Below are 21,372 nucleotides of genomic sequence, written 5' to 3' on the forward strand. Positions count from 1 at the left end.
TAATATACATACTTCAACTCCACTTAATTGTGTTCCATAATATTTTTATTATGTTTAATTTCTGACAATTGGATCAGTCACTCGTGGACTTGTTATAGCAGGTAGGTATATAATACTACGAAATTCTGTTCTCATAATTAGATTTTCAAACGTTGCATATGGGAAATTAATTTTGGTCTGAGATTTTGTGTAGTTGTCTAGCAAAAAGCAAGTAGGACTTTGTTATATGTATATAATGATTAATTTGATAAAAGTGGAGACGAAATCTATGTTGTAGCTACATATTTACACTAGAGTACGAACATACTATAGCATACTGCATAACATCATACCATACATATTACAAAAAGTATCAAAAACGTACATTAAGTACTATACAAATATACATATGTATGTGACTGCAGAGTTTTCATTATTTCTTTCGAAAATTTACCTTTGTAGTTTGAACAGTCCTATAAATTGTAGTAAATAAAATTGCCTATATTTTTTTCTAACATAAGTAGTTTATTAAAAGCTATTATAGGTAGCCAGTAAGGTAACTTGAGTATTTTCATTATAGAGAATGAAATTTGCGTTAGATTTATTTTTATTTGTTACTTATTATTATAATATTTCAAAAAAGTTATTCATTTATGAGAGAACAGATTTATTAGAATATGCATATATTTATATTATAATTATTTTTTATATCTATAACATTTCGATATATTTCGCCGAGTCAATTTATCACACTTTGATAAATTAATTCAAGAATAAGTGACACTATGTGATTTACTTTTATTTTCTTCTATTATCCGTCTCCACGTCTATTTATATATTTTTTTAGTATATTAAATTGATTCAATTTGTACATTATAGATTTATATTTTATACATTATTATTTCAAAATACTATTTTTTTGTTTTATGAAATTAAAGATGGTTATCACTCATTATTAAGTCATTTTCACTTTCGTTATTTTTCAATGTTTTTTTTTAAAAAAAAAAGCTATATAGGTATCTACATTATATTTATTTTTTATTACTAGCCATAGCATTTTAAACCACAATTTTTAATAATTGTGATACTCAACCAAACACTTTCGTGTTATATTTCGTTTATATTTTTACAATTTTTATAACAACAATCACTATGCATATTTTAATATTACTAGAATCTAGTAACTAGATTCTAAAGGCACCAGCCAACTATTAACTTTTAAATTCATAATTTTACAAGGATATTTTATGGTAGTTAACCTTAAAAAACAAACTTTTGTTATTAATTTATTTTTATACAGTTTATTCTAATTCCTATTCACCTAAAATGTTCTATCGATTGATAGTGCAAAATAATATAGTATAATATAATATAGGTACATATTAATAATAAGTGCATTTGATCTCTTTGTATAAATTGAAACACAATCGTTAAATAAGTTTAATGCTTCTGCTCAAAAAAATAAAGAAATATACTAGTACAAAATTTTATATATTTTTGTTTCTGGAGCACAGCAGTTCGGTAGATATTTATAATATCGTAACCATTAAAAACAAGAAAAAAAAAGTTATATTTATTTTAAATTTTATGTATATATTTATTGTATACAAAATGCAATTTGATGTTTGGGTGTATAATTTTATTGAAAACAAGTTTTTCACTCAATTAAATTAACTTTGACAATACTGAATATATAATATATAATAATGTATTTTATAAATACCTCTATTATTAATGTATTATTTGCATCATGTGTTATCTTATGTATTTGTATTTTATCGTATTTGCGTTTATAACAATGTAAGTAATAAAAAATATTATTTAATAATTTATGTTATCATATTCATTACAGGCTGCAGTAAGTCTATAAGGCCATGATGATAATAGGTACATAATGATAATTTTATCTTTTAGTAAAATAAAATAAAAATAAATAACTAATAATATAAAACCTAGAATACTGTTTACAATATGTTGCTAGTATTAGATAAATGATATATAGGTATTTATATAAAATAAAAATCATATAATAAATTAACTTTTGTTAGTTATCATAATTTATAAGCTATAAACAAGTACACCTACATAATAATTTAAATTACATATATAATATATATATATATTGAAACTTAAAAACATACTTTTTTGTATCCACTATTAATCACTGATATTGTACAGTATGTGTTTTATAACGAAGTATAAATCAAATTATAAATTAGAATTTCTTAAATTTTAATACAATTCAAATAAAAAAATATAATATTAATTACACTTTTTTTAAATATTATTTAATATATCTACAATTGTCTTGGAATAATAAAAGGATTATTTCCATACTCATTTGGTCTTCTGTTCAATAATGGTTCATTTGGAAAACTGTTACCAATAAATTCTTGTCGATCAATATGTTCCTAGAATTTTCAGTATAAATAAAACAAATTGAAATTGACATTGACGAAAGAAACTAAAAACATTTTTTTTACAATCAATTGTAATTAAAATATAATAAAAAATATAGTTGATTTTCACACTATTTTTGGAGTCTCTCAAATTATACCATTTTTTTTTAATACAATCAACGATAGAAACGTTATAAACTTATAAATCAATATTTTAACTAAACTCGAGTATTATTAGATAAAATTTAGTTATATTTTAAAAAGACAATAGGTACACATTTTATTTATTACTTTAAGATTCTGAGCGGAGCGATGAATGTATTGATTATACCATAATGCGTGTTTTTATTTTTATTTTTATTTTTTGTATCTGTAAGTAAAAGTCGATTTTTGACTTCAGTACCTCGTTCGATCAGAAAGTGAATCTAGTTGGTACTTTGGGGAGTCAAAAGTAAAAAATTCTTAATATTTTTCTAAATAATCGGGATAAACAAACTAAAAATTAAGGGAAAAACGGGAAATTGTACGCACAATCAATTTTCCACAAAATCGATTTTGGTTTTTGATGTAACATTAAAAAAAATGACCATAGATACATGAAATTTTCACCGAATGTTTATAGGTATAAGTATAATATTCTATCCACCATGCAATTTTCAAAAATTTTCGACTTAAGTTGAACTATTCATAGGCATATGCAACTTTCGATCATTATTAGTTTTTTTTTAAATTAATATCGAAAAAAATGTATTTGTTAGGTTGAAAAGCTTGAAAGTTTTATACAAGGTTTTAAACATATTGTTACAATAGCAATTGAAAAATAAAATAAATTCATAGTCACAATTTCTTTTTATAAGCATTCAAAGTTTGAATTTTGACAAAATACGTAAAAATCACGAAAATCCGCAAATTATTTTAAGCTAGAAATTCATAAAAACCTACTGTACAGCAGAGCGACATCCACTTTCCCGTTTTTTTTTTTATTGATTTTCTAAGTTTTGAAAAAGTCATTCATAATTTGTACACCTTACAATTTAAATACAATGAAATCACAGTGAATTATATTTTATTTTCATACTAAATATTTAGAATCTTAGGTGTTTTAATCTAAAATTTAATTTTAGTGTGAGATAAACTGTATTCTCGCTATAACTCAAAATTGAACTATTGAATCGAATACTTTAATCATCTGAGGTGTATTTTATCACCACCAATAATTACAATTTTTTTAAACACATCTGCATATACCATAGTTATTGTTAATATAAATTTGTCTTATATATTAATTGTAGTTAATACGATTATATTGGCTGTAAGCAAATCAATATTAATTGTATTTTTTAAAATTAATTACATTATGCGATGGCCTTAAACTAATATTAATTTGCGTATATCATGCACTTACAGTTTGTGGTTCTTACATTTTTGTTGGAAACTTGTCCATATATACCAGGTTTCAAACCCGGTCTGTGACTTCCACCTGGACCAACTAACACGGAAGGTATAGGTTCACTTCGGTCTCCTCCATATTTGTCTACTTCTTGGCTTCCTGAATTCGCACCATCAAAATCGTTGTAGCAACAGTATTGTTTCCCCTCATCGCAGCTTCCCTGAAACACATACATTAATGAATCATGTTTTAATGATATAATATATGCAGACAAAATATCAATATAATATACATCTTTGATTATTTATTTTCTCTTTTGATTGTAATTCAAAAATGGTTTTTTTTTCATTTAAATGATAATCGTATATTAACAATGTTTTATAAGTTATGAGTCCGTAAGAAAAATGTATTAAGACTTTTTCTCATTTATTTAAAATACGACAAAAGCAGTTTGCTCTAATCCAATTAATAGTAAGATGAGCTGCGTGTGTGTAGCCACGGAAAACTGTCACCCACAAAACGCAAGTCACATAATGTAATTGTCCGAATTGTATAGGATAAAGAAAATTTGCAGATAATCACGACGTGTTTGAAATCCACATCTCAAAAATCGTATTAACATAGTTTATTGCAAAAACACATTTTAACGAGATAAAATTATATTGAGATAAGAAGCCTTATTTTTTTTGACATTTCCTTAATTCGGCTGGTTCGGTTAGGCTGGTGGTAGAACTAGAAAACATAATAAAATGATAACTTTCAATGGAATGAATGATGAATATTAATTATTATATGTATTTAATATAGAAGTTTATTAGTATATTTTTAAATCATATATTTTTCATTTAAACTTTTTATGATAATCACGCAAAGAGGTAATATTATTATATTAGAAATAACTGATAAGTGATAAAAGAGAACAAAGTTTGCGGTGAGATTACTGTACTTTCATTAAAAACCGAGTAAGTAGTATTAAGTATAAAATTAAAAACAATAATATTTCGAATTTTAATTATACAAATTACTAAATGCTCGTCGCTCTCTTTTATTCATATTCTATTATGTAAGTCCATGTGGTTTTTCTACATTTTCCGGAAATCCGAAAATTAAAGAGTATACCTACCTCATAGAGTTTGTTTGTGATATTGTTTTTTTTATATATTGGTCTTGAAATTTATAAAGAATTTCCGCTTCGAAAACTATGGGCCATTAGCGTTGGATTAATTTATATAATTAGAAAGAAAGAGAAAAAAATTGTTAATTTTAATATACAAAATAAATATGTGAATTTTTGGACATTTTGTGTCTTATAATTATGTACATGTCAAAATTGTTAACTTATAATAACTTTAATATTTGTGATTGTTTGAAGAAATATATTGTTTTTATTTCGTTTTCAGGATTTACCTAGACTTTCTCCAATGTCGTGGCTTATGTTTAATTCTTCTCTGGTTGATATTGTTTTATTAAACACAATATTGACCATTTCGGTAACATAAAAAATTAAAATATGCCCTCGTAAATTCTGCATGTACATCCCTTATATTTATTTCAATATTGTTTATTTGATTAGCTAATTGAACAATTTTTTTGATAAAATCAGTGGAATGTAAAAATTGAATTAAGTTACATAAAAACACATTTTGTTTTATTATTTTTTTTTTTTAAATTTATTCAAAATATTTTATAAGCGATATATGATAACAGTTTTTTCACTTACCAAATGTAATTTATTATAGCTGGTAACGTTATTTTGGTATAAATATTACAAATTCAATTATTTGTTCTTGATTTGTGGTTTTTAAACCTTTACAGAGAACGTTGGTTTAATTAAAACTATTGGTTTTAGTTTTATCAAGATAGAGAACGGCGTTTCCCACATGCTAGACAATTATCTTAGTTTGTTTCCCTTTAATTCGGTATAGGTACTTTATCAACTTTAACTTAATTTGATACTTTAAAGTCTGAATCAATTGAATTAAACACTTAAAAGTGCTCTCTACCTATACAATTTGGTAACAGTAGATAAATTCAAAAAGTGTCCGGTGCGGCGTTTCCAGCTGGATATATATATAATATATTAATTTTTATTTACGGGTAAATCTCAACGATATAGTGTATAATATAATAATATATTGCACTTACGAACTTGATCCCTGGAGATTTACAATTGAATGAGAACGAGCATTTGCATTTTTCGAAATTCGTCGGATCACCGTTTTTGTGGGCCGCTGGGCGTTGCCACGACGGCACTGGTCCAGTGAGTATACCGACTGCAGAACCGGCCGGTTCCGTGGCTACGGGTACGGGTTTCCTGGACGGAGCGTGTACGGAATCTATGAGGACATTCGGTCGCTGCGGTCGCAAATTCGCTTGGAAGTTCGACAAAGGTCTTTGCTGCAAGTTATTTGGTGGTGGTGGCGGCGGTGGTCTGTCGAAGGGTCTGCTGCTAAATGTCTCAGATATATGGATAGGTTGCTGGATCAAGGGTTCCCTGTCTGGTACATAATCCTCGTTGACTTCATAGCGCCCGTTTCGTATGGAGTCATCCCTGTACACACATATATGTCGTTATGATAGTCATAAACGACGGTTACTTTATAGCCTTCCCAAAATACCACCTCTATTTGATTATAATTTATAATATTTAATTATACTTCTGTAGTTATTTAATCGATATCAATGTAATTGATGCAAAAAACATAATTAATAATATATTTTTAACGAATACTACAAAAATAACGTACCTACATATGTGATTTCCTAGCGATGTAAATCACGAAGAAATCTTATACAGTATCTAAGTGTTAGTAATCGTATTTAAATTACTCTTTAACCAAACTATTAATAGTACTATTTTATTTGCATTCAAAAAATATTTAAAAACTTAGAAAAATTGCAGGTAATATTACGTTATTATAATACTGTTTTGATTTTTTTGATACATTATGTAATTTATATATTAAATAAATCAATAGTTAATAATTAAATACCTCATCAATTTTGGTACATTCTATAAAGTGTCAAGTATATACTGGTGTAATGATGTTTAAATGTAAGCAGTAACTTTAACGGAGATAATTTAATAGTTATTACTTATTATCAATGGGTAGATATTGAATTGTTATAATAAAAAAAATTTCGATTTTTAATTTAAATACTTGTTTGTGATTGGTCTCTAACATTTGTTTTAAGATATATTTTGAGTACATTTTAAATTTTAAGTACTGTTTAAATTGATTGTGTTAGTAGCTCTATTTTAAATTTAAATATCATTAAGAATTATAAGTATCTTTTACAAGATTTTCACAATGTTGGTATATAATATATTGATAAAATATTGTAACATTATTATTATCTGTTTTTGTTTCCAGTCAAATGTATATAAAAAGATAAACGTATTTTTTTATTCTGAAATCAATTACATTTTTTTTGCGTCTGTTTATTACTATTTTAGTTTTTATAAAAGGAAAACAGTCTCATCATTTACCTGTAGTGTTTGGTGTCTAGTCTCGGGTTGTTGGCAGGTTGAAATAACAGGCTGGGCTTTTGGTTGGGCTGATTGCGCAATAATGGTTTAGCTATTCGGATAACCTCATCAGATGAGGAACCGATCCTCGAGTCAGCCTTTGATTGGTCGTTTGACCTGCCCCATACCCATTTGTCGTCGTCGGCAAAAGTGACGCCTGTCGACGCAACCAACACGAATAATGCCACCAAAAGCGGCCCGTTATTAATTCCTAAAACAAAACATAATTATTATAACGTATGACATTTTACGAATTAATATGTACTTAGTATTTGTAGTACCTATATGCAGTGTGTCATATTTTATGTTCCTATTGTTCCTAATTCCTATAGTTAAATATTTTATCTATAATTTTATAAGATATTGGTGAATTTATTCTTGTAAGACATTTTAAGGCTTGAAATCAAATTTTTAAACGAATGTATGTATCGTGTATGGGGATAATAATAAATAAACGTAACGTTGCCACGTTGGCATATTATTATTTAGTCAACAGATTATTTTTCAACACAGATTTTAATCCAGAGTAAAAATTAAATTGTTTCGTAATAATATTAGTCAATTTGTATTATCATTCACTTTTAGAGTAGTTTATTTATTTACTCGTTAAGATTATAACCAAACATTATAACATCTAGAAAATTAATAAGTACATACATAAATACTAAAGAGTAATCTAAATAATCAGAGTTTACGTATGATTTTTGTACAATGAATCGTAAGTAAATTTCAAAATAAATTTCTCAATAAATAATGATCAAAGAAAATATATTTTAATAATCTTCTAACTGTTTACATTCATCTGACATAATAAATATACAAATGTTACTATGTATAGGTTTATTATTTATGTTAACTTATTATACATTTTTGTTTTTTTTAAATTATTCAATACGAAAACAAATATTTTTTGCAATATACTCATTGGTTTTTTATAATTTTAACATTTCTAAAGCTATGTAAAATAATGGTAAAATAAAAATAATTATTAATACTACTATTGAAAATTCCATTTTTACCTAAATCCAAAGTATTATGAACTATTATATAGTTTCATTATTTGGTTTTTTTCTGCTCTGCATATATTATTAAAAATATCGCTCAATTCCGTAATGAACAATAATGTGTCAATGACATCGCAATAATAATAAAAAAAAAGTTGTACTACATTTTTGTTTACAGTTATGATTATATTATTTTGTCGTATAATGTATAAATAATTAATCAATAACTATATTTAAGTTGGTGTCATGCTTTGATAATTTGCTTTCAATTATTGCCAAATTTATTTCTAGTTAAAACATTTTAATTATCTTTGTTCAAAATTTAAGTTCAAACATCTTCTTGAAATCAAATATTGTTGAATTCATATATGAATATTGTTTTGTATTTATTTCTTGATAAATAATTATGGAAGTGTATAAATTAAATTAAATTGTTTATTATAAGAAAATAACACTTATAAGTTATAACAATTAGAGAAAAAATCGTTTGAAATATCTTATAGAATCTTTTGGTATGGTATAAATACAATAATATTATTATCGTGTTGAGATACCATAAAAAAATAGTGTTACGAAAGATCATAAGCCACGAACGTTCCAAAGTAGTTGATGATATCTATCATTGGAACAGTTGTCCTAATTGTATTGGTTGACTGAATACAAGTTTGCAGTTCACCATTTAATATGTGATATTATTTAGTCAAAATTAGATTTGAATATAATTTTAAATTTTAATGAATACTGAAAAGGAATGAAAAAAATACTGAATTGTTTTTGTTGAATATTTCAAACGATGATGATGATATAATCGAATACAGAATGTTTCAGTCAAAAACATTAAATATTTATATAGTTAGTTAAGTATAATAATATTCATTAAGAGACGAAATAATATCTATTTATTTTTTTATTCAAAATATGAATAAATATAAATTTATTAGGTACTTCGAATAAATCGTAATTTGTTCAATCTTAATTTTGAAAGAAAAATACTCGTCCTCGTTCACGATGAACGCAACAAACCAACGTTTGTGACGTTTGTGTCATTCTCTTACAATTTTACGATCGTCAGTTTAATTGTATTAAGATTCGTTTTTCGATAATCTTATTAGTACTCATTATACAACGATGGTTTATTATTAATTTTTATGAATTCGTATGTATATTTTGATTAGTCGCCTAAGCTAAAAATTAATATAAATTTAAAATATCACAAATTAAATTTAAATTACAATTTATGCACATTAATTTGTGCTCTTTTATTCTATTAAAATAAACTTTTTTCGTCTTCATTAAACAAATTAATTTGAATAACTCGTGTACGGAATAAAGATATTTTTACGATAATTTTTCTAGACCACCGTCTACATTCTACGTTCTACGCATAGATGATTTGGCTTGCAAAACTCGATTATAAATAATTGGCATTTGCCAAAAAAGAATAATGATATTTTGAATTTTAACATACGTCTTTTTACGGATCTTAGTTCTTAATATTGAGTAATAATCAAATAAATTTTGTTCGATTTAAGTTCGAGATTTCGAGATCCTCCAAATCGTCGTTTATGGTTATAAGCTATTGACGTGTTTATCATAATATTCGGACATTCGCTATTGTTATTGTGATGGCCAATGGGGTTTCCCACGTTTGCCTTGACACCGAATCGCCACGATATTATTATTATTATTATTATACTGTCCATTAGGATTACCAGTATCGTTAATTTCATATGTTCATTTCATCCATCATATTGCGAGCCAGTAAGTCTTAACGCTCCCACGCGGCCAAATTGTAACGCATATATATGTTTTGATACACGCAAGGCCACGAGACCTTGTCAATTCGATCTGTTGTCCTCGTCAGTATGTAGCTAAGCAATATTCACCATTTAAGACAGCCGGTGATCGTCATATCATTATTATTATGCCAACGATGATTATATAGTTTCATTAAAATATTGGGTAATATAAATAATGTTATTATAAGCTCGATGCGTGGACAATATTATTATATCCCGCTGTGTAAGTGGATGGTTAGTGAAAAACTTTGTAGATTTAAAATTGATGTGCAACAGACGTTGACGAACAGCAAAAAAAATCTTCGATTTATAGAGTCAATTTTCCAACTTAGTTCGTATAGTTTTGATATAGTATAGGTACAATAATTTATACCAAACATAGATTTAGTTAGTAACACCTTGAGCATTAGGCATATTTTCAAGTTTTCAACATGACGTTATGAACAAAGTTTCCCCGGCGTAGATCTGCAGTAAATATTATTACTAAACCATACGTATTTAATAGTTACAAGATAGTTGATAAACTAGAACTTAATTTTGATTCATAATTGGAATGATCTATTTTTCAAACTAAATTTCGAGGGTTTACTCTAAAATGACGCATAGTATTTAACCTAACCTAACCTACATAGGTAGTGTTTTCTATTTACCAACATATGTAATTATTCTATTGTTCTTATTGTATAATATAATATGTATGTAATTGTAAATAACAATAATTAGTGTATAAAGACTGAAATTAAAGGTTTTAAATTATATAATTTAATGGTTTGGTGATTAAAATATAATTTAAAAGTGTTCTCATTCAATAAAATTAAAAAATTGTTGACAGAAATATTTTAATTATTATAATTTTTGTTGACATGTAATAAAAAAAAAATAAAAAATAAAAAAAATATCATCAAAGTATAAGGGTTGTCCATAACATGGATCGTTGAAACCAACCTTTCCCGGTATAGTAATAAAATACGAATTTGTCATCATTATTTTTTGCTTTAGTTAACAAAATTATTTAGGATAATGGTGGCAAAATAGTAATTAGTGCACTAAAGAACATGTACAAAAAATATGATCCTATTACTATAAACAGTTATTAAAATATACAAATACCTTGTTCATATAGTATATAATGAAGTTTTTAGTACTTATATAAAATAAAATATTTATATCAGATGCTAGTAAAATATTATTCATTTTAAACAAACTACGTATTATAAAATACATAATATAGATATAATATTATGCGTTTCGTCGATCAATTTTCAATAAATATCTACAACTTCTTATTTTTTTGTGGTTTTGATGTTTTGTTTTATAATTTTAGTACTCATTTTTAATTTAATACCTATATATAAATCATACATTATAATAGGTATCATGAACACTTAAGAGTTATTTAATATGTTTTTTATGATCCTAAGAACTTTAAATATGTTGATATACAATACAATCAATATTAGAAGTTGTACATAATTAAAATAAAATAAAATCCCCTTGAAATGATGCCATATGCAAATGATTAGGTGAATAAATACGTTTTATTGGCTTTTAGATTATTTAATATTTAATATTTATTTTTTGTATTCGTTCATTTTAGAAACTGTGAGGTTATAAGGTTATTAAAAGTCTATGTCAGGTTAATTTTATTCAAGTAAAATTAATTCATGTTAATGATAATAGAACAGTGGCTTATAATAGCTTTGTAGGACCTAGTAAACTATAACTAAAAAACCGAACACAAAATGCTAGATAGGTATATAATATGGGTAGGAAGGCTAAATATTAATATACATGGAACTGAATAGAGAGAGACAGACAGAGACACAGAGAGAGAGAGAGAGAGAGAGAGAGAGAGAGAGAGAGAGAGAGAGAGAGCAAGAGTGTTAATGTTTACCTGTGTAGTATATTAGTTCAACTCATAAAAAATTTTCCAAATAATAGTATGTATAGTATTTCTACGGTCATTCCTAAATATTTATAATTATTAGATTTAAAAGAAATATCAAGTCTTAACTCCATATACACGTGACGGTCAGTTCGTATTTTGAAAGAAAAGTTATGTGGTAAATTATAAAGAATATAATATGTTCACTGTAATATTATTATTACAGCTATCGAAATAATTTTGATGTTCGTTAACGGCATTATAACTTAATTCCGACCAACCAAATGGATAATCAAACGATGTAATCACAGAGTGTGTTTCAAATTGAAAGTTTTTTGCCCAGAATCTTTCGAAAACTTTTCTGGACACATATGATAATAATAATTTATATATAGCATCGACGAAACTAAACGAATGCATGCTAGTTGGATAACAAAAGTCGTACCCATATATGATATAACTGTATTATATAGAAAGACTGAGAGTTGAATTTTTACTTTTGACGTTACTATTTTGTTATTACTTACTCGTCATTTGATTTTGGTCGTCTTTGGAGCGTCAGTCCGTCTAGCGAGCGAAATCGGTATACACGGTTTGACTTACATAAGATTAGTGAGCTCCGTTGGTTGTGGGTATTTTAGACATCGCCGTCGTCGTGGAAAAGAGAGTGTTAAAATGTTCTCCTGTTAGATAGAAGGGGACAACGATGATATAACCGGAAAAAAAGTCACGTGGGATTGGTGCTATTGTTATTGTTGTTCGGTGGTGGAAACTTGGACGCGTTTGAAGAATTATTATCACGTTTACCATAGCGATACTTTATAGTCTATATAATAATATTGCCGGATGCCCTCTGACCTTCAAAATTCACGCCCAAAGGACAACTGGGTGACTTTAATATAATACACTCATTGACATTGAAATATTGTGTGTACGGTCGGAAATGCGTTCGAATATGGTGGGCAACGAAGGTGTACTTACTTGTAAGGGAAACCCATATTAATATATTATACAGGGTACAAGATTTAATTAGATTCAATCATTGTTTTCGAAAATTGTGGGTCCCAGGGAATTAATAGTTATTTTTAAATTATACTTTTAAGTTTAATAATTAGTTATTAGTATATTAAATCTTAGAAATTGAACTCAACGATCATAAATTTTAACTTTTAAGTGCTTATGATATTATTATAATGACACAATTTAGTTTTTTTAAGCAATCATTTTCGGAACTAACAATATAAAGTTAATTTTTCCATTTGTATATTAGAATATAGATTATTATTATTATGTGTAATAAACTTATAATAATTTATTAGCTTTCCATAAAAGAAAACTGCACAAGATTTTTAATCAAAGGCGAGGTGTTTATCGATTGAATGCTGTTCACTATACGTATTATGTACACTGTTTAATATTTCTGCTATGTTTGAAAATAAAAAAATTTTAAATTATAATTTATAATAAATAATAATATGTCTATTTATTATAAAATAATTGAGTCCTGTCCAATTGAAGTTTAGGCTCTTGACGTTACTCTGTCTTAATTTTGAATTGTGTTTCAAAGTAACATCCAAAAATGTCGTATGAATCCATGTAGGTTAGAATTAAAAAAAATAAATGTATATACAGTCTTTTTAAACAAATATAACCTAGGCATAATAATAATATTATCACTATACGATATTATATTATTTTTGTTTTTGTATACGTTAAAGGTATGTAAATGTGTAAATTTATGGCACGTGCAACATGTTGTACTCGTAACATCTCAGGCGAATGAACTGGAACGTTTTCGGAATAAAATATATAGAAACCACTTAATTGTTATTTAGCGTGTGAGCGTAATCTACAGCTATATATATACACTATATATTAAAATATTTTTATGTTTGGTAATATACACTATATAACGTTCGATACGCGTATACGATGTATTGCGATATGTGAGACGTTCAAGCGACGCGACGGCCAAAACGAACGGAATAATAATTAAACGGAAAGCCAGACATTAATTACTTAAACTCTCAATTTACACGGATACACTATCAAAGTGATTATAATATAATCCCTTCGAGTGACGAGTCCTCAGTCATATGTCAAGTGGTGGGTATACAATTTTGATTGTTATTTGTTTGTCGTGCAGGTGCGTGTGTATACGAGACGTTTGGTATCGTCTAGGATGTCATAGTGTCGATTAAAATAATAACCAGGGTGAATTTTCTAAAAAAAAAAAACTGAGAGGGGAAGGTTCCTGGTCTTTTGATAAATTTTTCATAAGATAAAATAGACTTACAAGCGTAAACAAAAAAACAAATAATTAAATGCACCTATTTGTATTAACTATTAATGTTCTAAAATCATAAAAATCGTTAGTTTCAAAATAAGTAAAAATGATTATGAATAATCATATAAATTAAAATAAACTATGAAAAAAATTAATATTAATAAGTGTACTATATTATATTTTAATATAATTTGATAAATTTATTGTAATTTTTCTTAAAAATGCATCTATCGACTATCACTAATAAATATTATATTCATCAAAATGTGTGTGTTATATTAAATCGCAATATAAAGTATAAACTATATTATTTGTGTTATATTTTTATAATGATAAATATACACATTTTGTAAACCTATTTTTTCCATTCTTAAATCAATAGTTGTCGCAACCATGTTTGTAACTTATGAATCTAAAACATAGATCAAATTCATACCACGACTAATTTGATTAAGCTCAAGAACTGGTGGGTGATGACGAGCAAAGACCATGTCGGTGAAGTTAGCCGCCCTAAATTACCCTACCAAACTCATATTTGATCATTCTTTAGTAAGTCAATAGTAAGTATTTGTAAGCACAAAATCAGAATTGTAAGTCAACAACTTTCGGATTATCCCTGAAAGTTTCCCAGCCGGGTCCCTTCAAATTTAAAAAAATTTTTTCCACAATTGCAAAGTAATCCATTAGTAAGTATTTATAAAAGCAAATTCGAACTTTAAAAGTTGTTATCTTATCGTGCCATTTGTATTTTAGATTCTGAACGGAGCAATGAATGTATTGATTTTACAATGATGTGTGGTTTTTTATTTATTTTTTTTTTTTGTGTCTGTAAAATATATGAAAATTTAAAACAAGACTTCTGATATTTTGTTACAATAGCAGTTGACATATATTAAAAATACATAGGCACAATTTTTCTTTATAAGCATTTTAAGTTTAAATTTTGACTAAATTTATCATATTTACAATTGTGTACGTGGTCATGTAGTTAAATATAAAATTATACACGTCTTTTTATTATTTAATTTTTAATAATTAAATTATACTTTGATATAAATTAAAATTAACTTACGTGTTTTTCGTGTAAGTATGCTGAAGTAGTAAAGTAGGGCATACCTACGTGGCAGACTAAAATAAATATATTTTTAATTTCGTCTTAGTTAATATTAAACACTTAAATCGGTCCGTAAAACTTACTCGAACTAGTCGATCCTAATAAATGAACAGCTTGACGTTAAATAATATTAAATTATAATTATCGACTTAATTTAATATTCTAGTGTATAGATTTACTTATATTTCGGGTTTTTATTGAATTGGAACGTTTATTTTCCATTGTTGTTATTGCCTACTTGGATTTAAGTCATTGGATAAGCAGTAAATAAGAATGCGACTGTCCATATTATGATGGATTCCTTTGCAAGGGGGAAACATTTTTTTTAAAAGTTGAAGTGACCAAGCTGGCTAAACTTTAGGGTACCAAAACTTTTTGAATAACAACTTTTTAAAGTTCAAATTTGCTCTTACAAATACTTACAAATGGATTACTTTGCAAGTGTGGAAAAATTTTTTTTTAAATTTGAAGGAACCCGGCTGGCCAACTTTCAGGGATAATCTGAAAGTTGTTAATTTACAAATTCTGATGTTGTACTTACAAATACTTACTAAAGTTTTGTGTGTTCATATATTGAGATAATAAAGATCATCCGCCTCCCGTGAAGTTAGCCGGTTTTTAAACTTTCAGGGATAATCTGTAAGTTGTTGAATTACAAATTCTGATGTTGTGCTTACAAATATTTACTAAAGGATGGCCAAATATGAATTTGGTGGGCCAATGTTGGGTGGCTAACTTCACGGACATGCAACGACCTCAATTTTCCAGTTAATTTCACGATTATAGATTAAAGTATAAGCTACTTCCGCTATTACCGCACTTTCGATTATCATATATAAATGTTATATAATAATGGCTTTGTATTCCTGTTGATTTATCAACATAAAATCAGAACCAAAAAAATAGTGATAACTATGGTATCATTGACGAAAATTCTAATTTCAAAACCAGGTGTACTATTTGTGTTTAGCCTACCCAAGCCCTACCCCTACTAAATTGTACCTACGATAATAGCCTGCATCATAATAATATCATAGGTACACACTGTTATCTGGTGTTTACATACCTATCTACAATTAAATCTAGTGCACACTTCTCCTCATGTTCAGTCGTGTGAACTGCAGATGCAGTAAATATATGCAATCATGCTCTCATGCTTCATGTATGCTAATTAGCACATAATATATTAAGGTGTTGACAGAAATTGCAATCCGGAAAGATGGTGGTCATAATCCCGAGTGTGTCCCGAAATGAACCTTATTTGATTTATCGAGTGCAAAATATAAGGTATCACCTGAGGACGTCCCAAGAAAAAAATATTGTATTTTTGACGTAGACCGAATGTGTCCCAGTTTATTTAATTACCCTTCAAGGTGTAGGTACTACGAAGGAGTAAATTGACTTAAACCACAAACATATTTGGTAATATTTTTTATTATTTTGGCATAGGTATACATATCATTTTTCCTATTTTGTCATTTTGTGTTTGGGTGAATGGGATAATTTTTATAATTTTTTTATTATGGTTTATCATTCAGTACTATAAATTTTTTGAAAATTTTGAAAATTTAAAGTACGTGTAAATATACGGGTTGTTTATTATGGCAGGCTGATTCACACATAATTTCACTACTTTCACTTATTGACCGTATATGAGCCGTAGTTATGCTCAGTTATTATCGAGTTATTATTTGTTGAACAAATTACGTACCTATATAATAAGTTATTACTTATTACTAATAACTAATAGTACCTACGTATTTTGTACTAATAATAATGTTTGATCGTTGGATGTGTTAATTAAAAGTTTGATTTCGGAACGAGGACGCACTCGGACTATGACACAGTACCGTTGTTGTATACAATGATTTATTTTTATTTTTTTTTTTTATTAATTATCCCGTGGCAACTTAGGCCATTGGGAAGGGGGTGGTACTGTAGGTTTATGGAACGGTAGGTGTGTTACGCGTGGGTGAGTTTTGGCAGAATTTTTATTGGGGCACCCGTAGGTTTCTGCCATGCCCCGGAGTGGGAGATGGCGGCACTTGTTCTCCGGACACCGTGACTTGCCTGGAGAAAAATGTCACCCGATGGTCGAGGATCGAACCCGGTCCGGCTGAGCCACAGTTGACACGTTAGACCGCTCGGCCACCTCGTCTCCCAAATATACAATGATTATAAATGTCGACGAACTCTGGTCACGACCGACAATGTTGATTTTATTTCATGGTGTACACTTTAATAATGTATCAAATGCCAGTTATTAATCGTTGCGTAAGACGATTTTTAGCAATATCACAAAAACACACACACACTCATCGTCGCGTTCTAACCAATCACCACCAATATGATAGCATTTATTGTATTTATTTATTTTTTGGCGTGGACAGTACAAATCGTTCTTGTCGATCCTATCACTATCATACAATTCGTCGGTAGTATTATATAGGTACAACGATAATATATCTAGGTATATAAGAAATTATGTATACCTTACCTATACATGTCGAAAACCGAGTTTTCAGTCGTTTTTCCGTGAAATGCGTTTCTTGTATTCCATAATCTAGGTAGCAGGTACCTGTGCCGATAATCCAATGAAATAATCGCGTTCACGGTTGGAAACGTTTTATAATTAATTTAAACATTTACCGTACTGCACTTAAATCACGGAACAAATCGATAGTCGTGTATGCGTTGCAGTGTGGGGTATTTAATATTACTATTATGATTCTTTAGCCGGGAGTAGTAAGTTGTTCGATAATATATTAATATTCACATTTCGAAATCGAATTACACGTAGGTACTCTGTAATAAGTAATAACTAATAAGTATGTTGAATCACAAGTTACGAGAAGATATTAAGAATAGCACTTTTACTTTTATCGCCACACAGTGTAAAAATTGTATTCTTCTAAACAATATAATATGATACAACAAAGACCTGTGGAAACTGTGCAGTGATGCAGGGTTATAACGTCCATCATTTCACCTATTTTTTCATTCAACCGTTTATCTACTACTGAGTGTTACGTATATTATTTTGCAGGTAACAAGCGCATCTTCGCTTATCATTTTAAATTATAATAAATTGTTATACATTAATCATACATTACCAAAAATAATGACTAGTTAATAGTTATCGATATATATACATATATATTAACTTGAATTAATTTAGTAAACGCTATAAAAATTAAACGTTAACAAATAATATAGGTATATTTATTTTTATTGTTAAAATATTTATCATATTAACATCAAAAGTGCCTGATAAATACATTTTAAAATATCTTTTTATATAAAGAATTATAAAATTGAGCATCGATTGGATCGCTCACTAACAGAACCTCAATAACAATTAGATTTTTAATTTATATTTTTTTTTTCTGTATTAAATGAATTTTGTAATTAACGCGATGTTATATATTTTTTTTATTGTATAATAAATATCGAAGTTCATTGTTGTGTTTTGAGTTATCCGTTTATCGTCCAATAATAAGATTGATAAAGGATATTAATATAAAATGTCGACTAACCGAAATATAATTTAATAATATTTCGGTTAGTCGACATTTTTAAAAATCAATTTGTCAATGACAGCTAGTTGTCAGAATCTGGTTGATAAGGGTTTTAAATTTGTTAAAGAAACTAAAAAGTTAATAATTGGATAATTAAGTATTTGTTTTTATGTATAGGTATTCAATGTATTCTTTGAGTGATTGTTGTTCGATTTAGAATATTGTCAATAAGTTTGGTCGGAAATACAACTATTTAAATTTAAGGTGCTTTCAGAATTTGTTGTTCAACTATATTGTTTTGCAATGACTTCATAACAATTTGTTGTTTTATTATTTCGCAACGATCGACGGCTGACACCGTCGCGTCGACGTACACGCATCATAGGTACGGTTTAAAAAAAATATATAATAATATAATGGCATGTATACTCGATCGTGTTATCTAACCCGACGGATAGCTATCCGTGCCCATTAGCAAACCATGCACTAGTTAGCCGTGCCGTGTCGGAGTGCTGATTTCGTGGACCCAAAATCCGGGATCTCTGGTCGAACCGTTCGGTCAAAACGATAATAATATTTTCTCGTAGTCCACCCATCGTGACGGCTTTGCAGAAGAAACGGCGGCGTAGTGTCAATGGTATACTTTAATATACGTAAAAGTCGTGTTGTACTTATTATCACGCGTGTAATATTAAAATTATTATTACAACATAACGACGCGGAACCTTATCGTCGTCCACCCGCAGGCGCCTTTCGGACTGCAGGAATCGGTGCGAAAATCAGATAGCGAAATGAACCGATCCACAACATTTCGACATAATATTATAATATGCACACAGTAAAATATAATATACACAGGCGGTATATTATTATACCTGTACACGTCACGATACGTTATAAATTATAATATTATTGTGTTTACTGCAATAATTCCGGGATTCTCGTGCGTAGTGTTAGGTAATAATCTAATAATTATAATAAGTGATACGATGGGTTTACGAAAGAAATAAGGATATTGATATTATTATTTTTTTTTTAATGCGAATATTTACGTCGACTGTTTTTGTATATACTTCAGTGTATTATTAGGCATTTATTATTATCGTGATATTTATGAATTGTTTAATAAAAACAAAAAAATAATGTAGTAAAAAGAAAATCCGTTAACGGGTTGTTCTTCATCGTAACGACGACATTACTTCCGGCGTTGTCGGTTACTATTGATTATTTTGATGAAGCACGACTTGGGTGCCTAATCCATAATAGTAAATTTATTATCTTCTAATACGATTCGTATTAATACATTTTTCGAGTGTCAACGACTTGAACAAACATCATTTGTTTATTCGGAAACCAAACCGAGAATTGTGGCACTACCCCTATAATGTCTTCTGTAAGGACCTACGTATAGACGTGTTATAGTATAGTAATCATTATCAAAACTTCATGATTCGTAATCGATCAGTATTAAATAGGCCGTTTTTTTGTACATAAAATCTTAAAGACATCTGTAATATTTTTAACTATGGTGCTGCAGGTGAAGGACATATTTTATAGTAATGTCGACGGATATAGAACTCTTGGCTTGAAAGGTAAGATTAGGTATAAAAACACAAACATCATCACCAAGTGTAATAAATCATTTCGCTCAAAGACCAAGACCAAGGTCCAAGCCGAGGAAGGCTTATCCGAAAATTGTCAAGTGACATTTTATTTGTTTGCAGGTATTTCCTTTACAGTGTTGTTCGATTTCTTTCCACGATTTTCAATCGAGCTTTTGGAAATATTCCTTATTAATATTAACCAGCTAAAAAAATCTGTGATCAGACTGCATAAATTTATTTGGAAGTGGATACGTGATCATTAAAACGATAGCAAATGAGTTCCACTCAGAATTAAACCCAATTTGGGCGTATTGATAATATTAATCATATCGGATGAATGCCAGAAAAACATTTTATTGTGTCTTTTGTTATAAAATATTATTATTGTTGTTAAAATTTATCTCAAATTAAAATTAGTAAGCAAATTTGAAATATTTACTGTGATGAATTACTGGTTAACTATTTTAGATTCTGAGCGGAGCGAGGAATGTATTGGTTTACAATGATATTAATTTCTTTTTTTTTCTTTTTTAATCTGTAAACACTTTTTCTCTCTAAACTTGCTCAAAAGTATTAAGTGTAGCATCTTTTCTGTAAGGTAATGTTTTTGAGCTGGTACTTTAGAGAGATCATTTTTCGAAACGGTATTCGAAATAAAAGTGGTTATAGGAGAAAAAATTTACGATTTCACCATTTTATAATATTAAATAATTACGGACGATGTGTTCTACCAGAAATATTGCTTCAAATGAAAAATGACAAGAGATCTTTTTTGTTGTATTTTGAATTTTGTTCCTTACGGTTTAAAGTTCGGAAAATTTTAGTGATTTTTAAGCTTTTTATAGACATTTTAATTTTGGGAGT

General features: G+C 27.9%; 2 protein-coding genes across 3 annotated transcripts in view; one reads left to right on the top strand and one right to left on the bottom strand.

The window, feature by feature from the left end:
• galene (potassium two pore domain channel subfamily K member galene) overlaps nucleotides 1-21,372 on the top strand; it is a 67,431-nt gene that overhangs the window by 18,188 nt on the left and 27,871 nt on the right. The gene's annotated exons all lie outside the window — the stretch shown is intronic.
• Nucleotides 1,452-12,669, bottom strand: LOC107172950 (uncharacterized). Of its 2 annotated transcripts, none has more exons than XM_015523271.2 (5): nucleotides 12,513-12,669; nucleotides 7,259-7,508; nucleotides 5,914-6,319; nucleotides 3,800-3,988; nucleotides 1,452-2,390 (listed from the first exon to the last, which is right to left on the bottom strand). In XM_015523271.2, exons 1-5 carry the CDS (start codon nucleotides 12,517-12,519, stop codon nucleotides 2,277-2,279), a joined length of 966 nt encoding a protein of 321 aa, XP_015378757.1. In that variant the 5' UTR covers nucleotides 12,520-12,669; the 3' UTR covers nucleotides 1,452-2,276. The 2 variants fall into 2 exon arrangements, with proteins under 2 accessions (XP_015378757.1, XP_015378759.1); XM_015523273.2 differs by having other exon boundaries at nucleotides 3,784-3,988.

Source organism: Diuraphis noxia, unplaced genomic scaffold (genome assembly GCF_037042655.1).
Source record: "Diuraphis noxia isolate RWA-SAM2 unplaced genomic scaffold, SU_Dnox_SAM2 contig0004, whole genome shotgun sequence".
Taxonomy (NCBI): Eukaryota; Metazoa; Arthropoda; class Insecta; order Hemiptera; family Aphididae; genus Diuraphis; species Diuraphis noxia.

Excerpts from the sequence above, each read along its gene's own strand:
- LOC107172950 (XM_015523271.2), bottom strand. Across the intron at positions 6,320-7,258 it reads CTAGACACCAAACACTACAG|GGATGACTCCATACGAAACG; the intron begins GTAAATGATGAG and ends ATGTGTGTACAG. Across the intron at positions 2,391-3,799 it reads GACAAGTTTCCAACAAAAAT|GAACATATTGATCGACAAGA; the intron begins GTAAGAACCACA and ends TGAAAATTCTAG.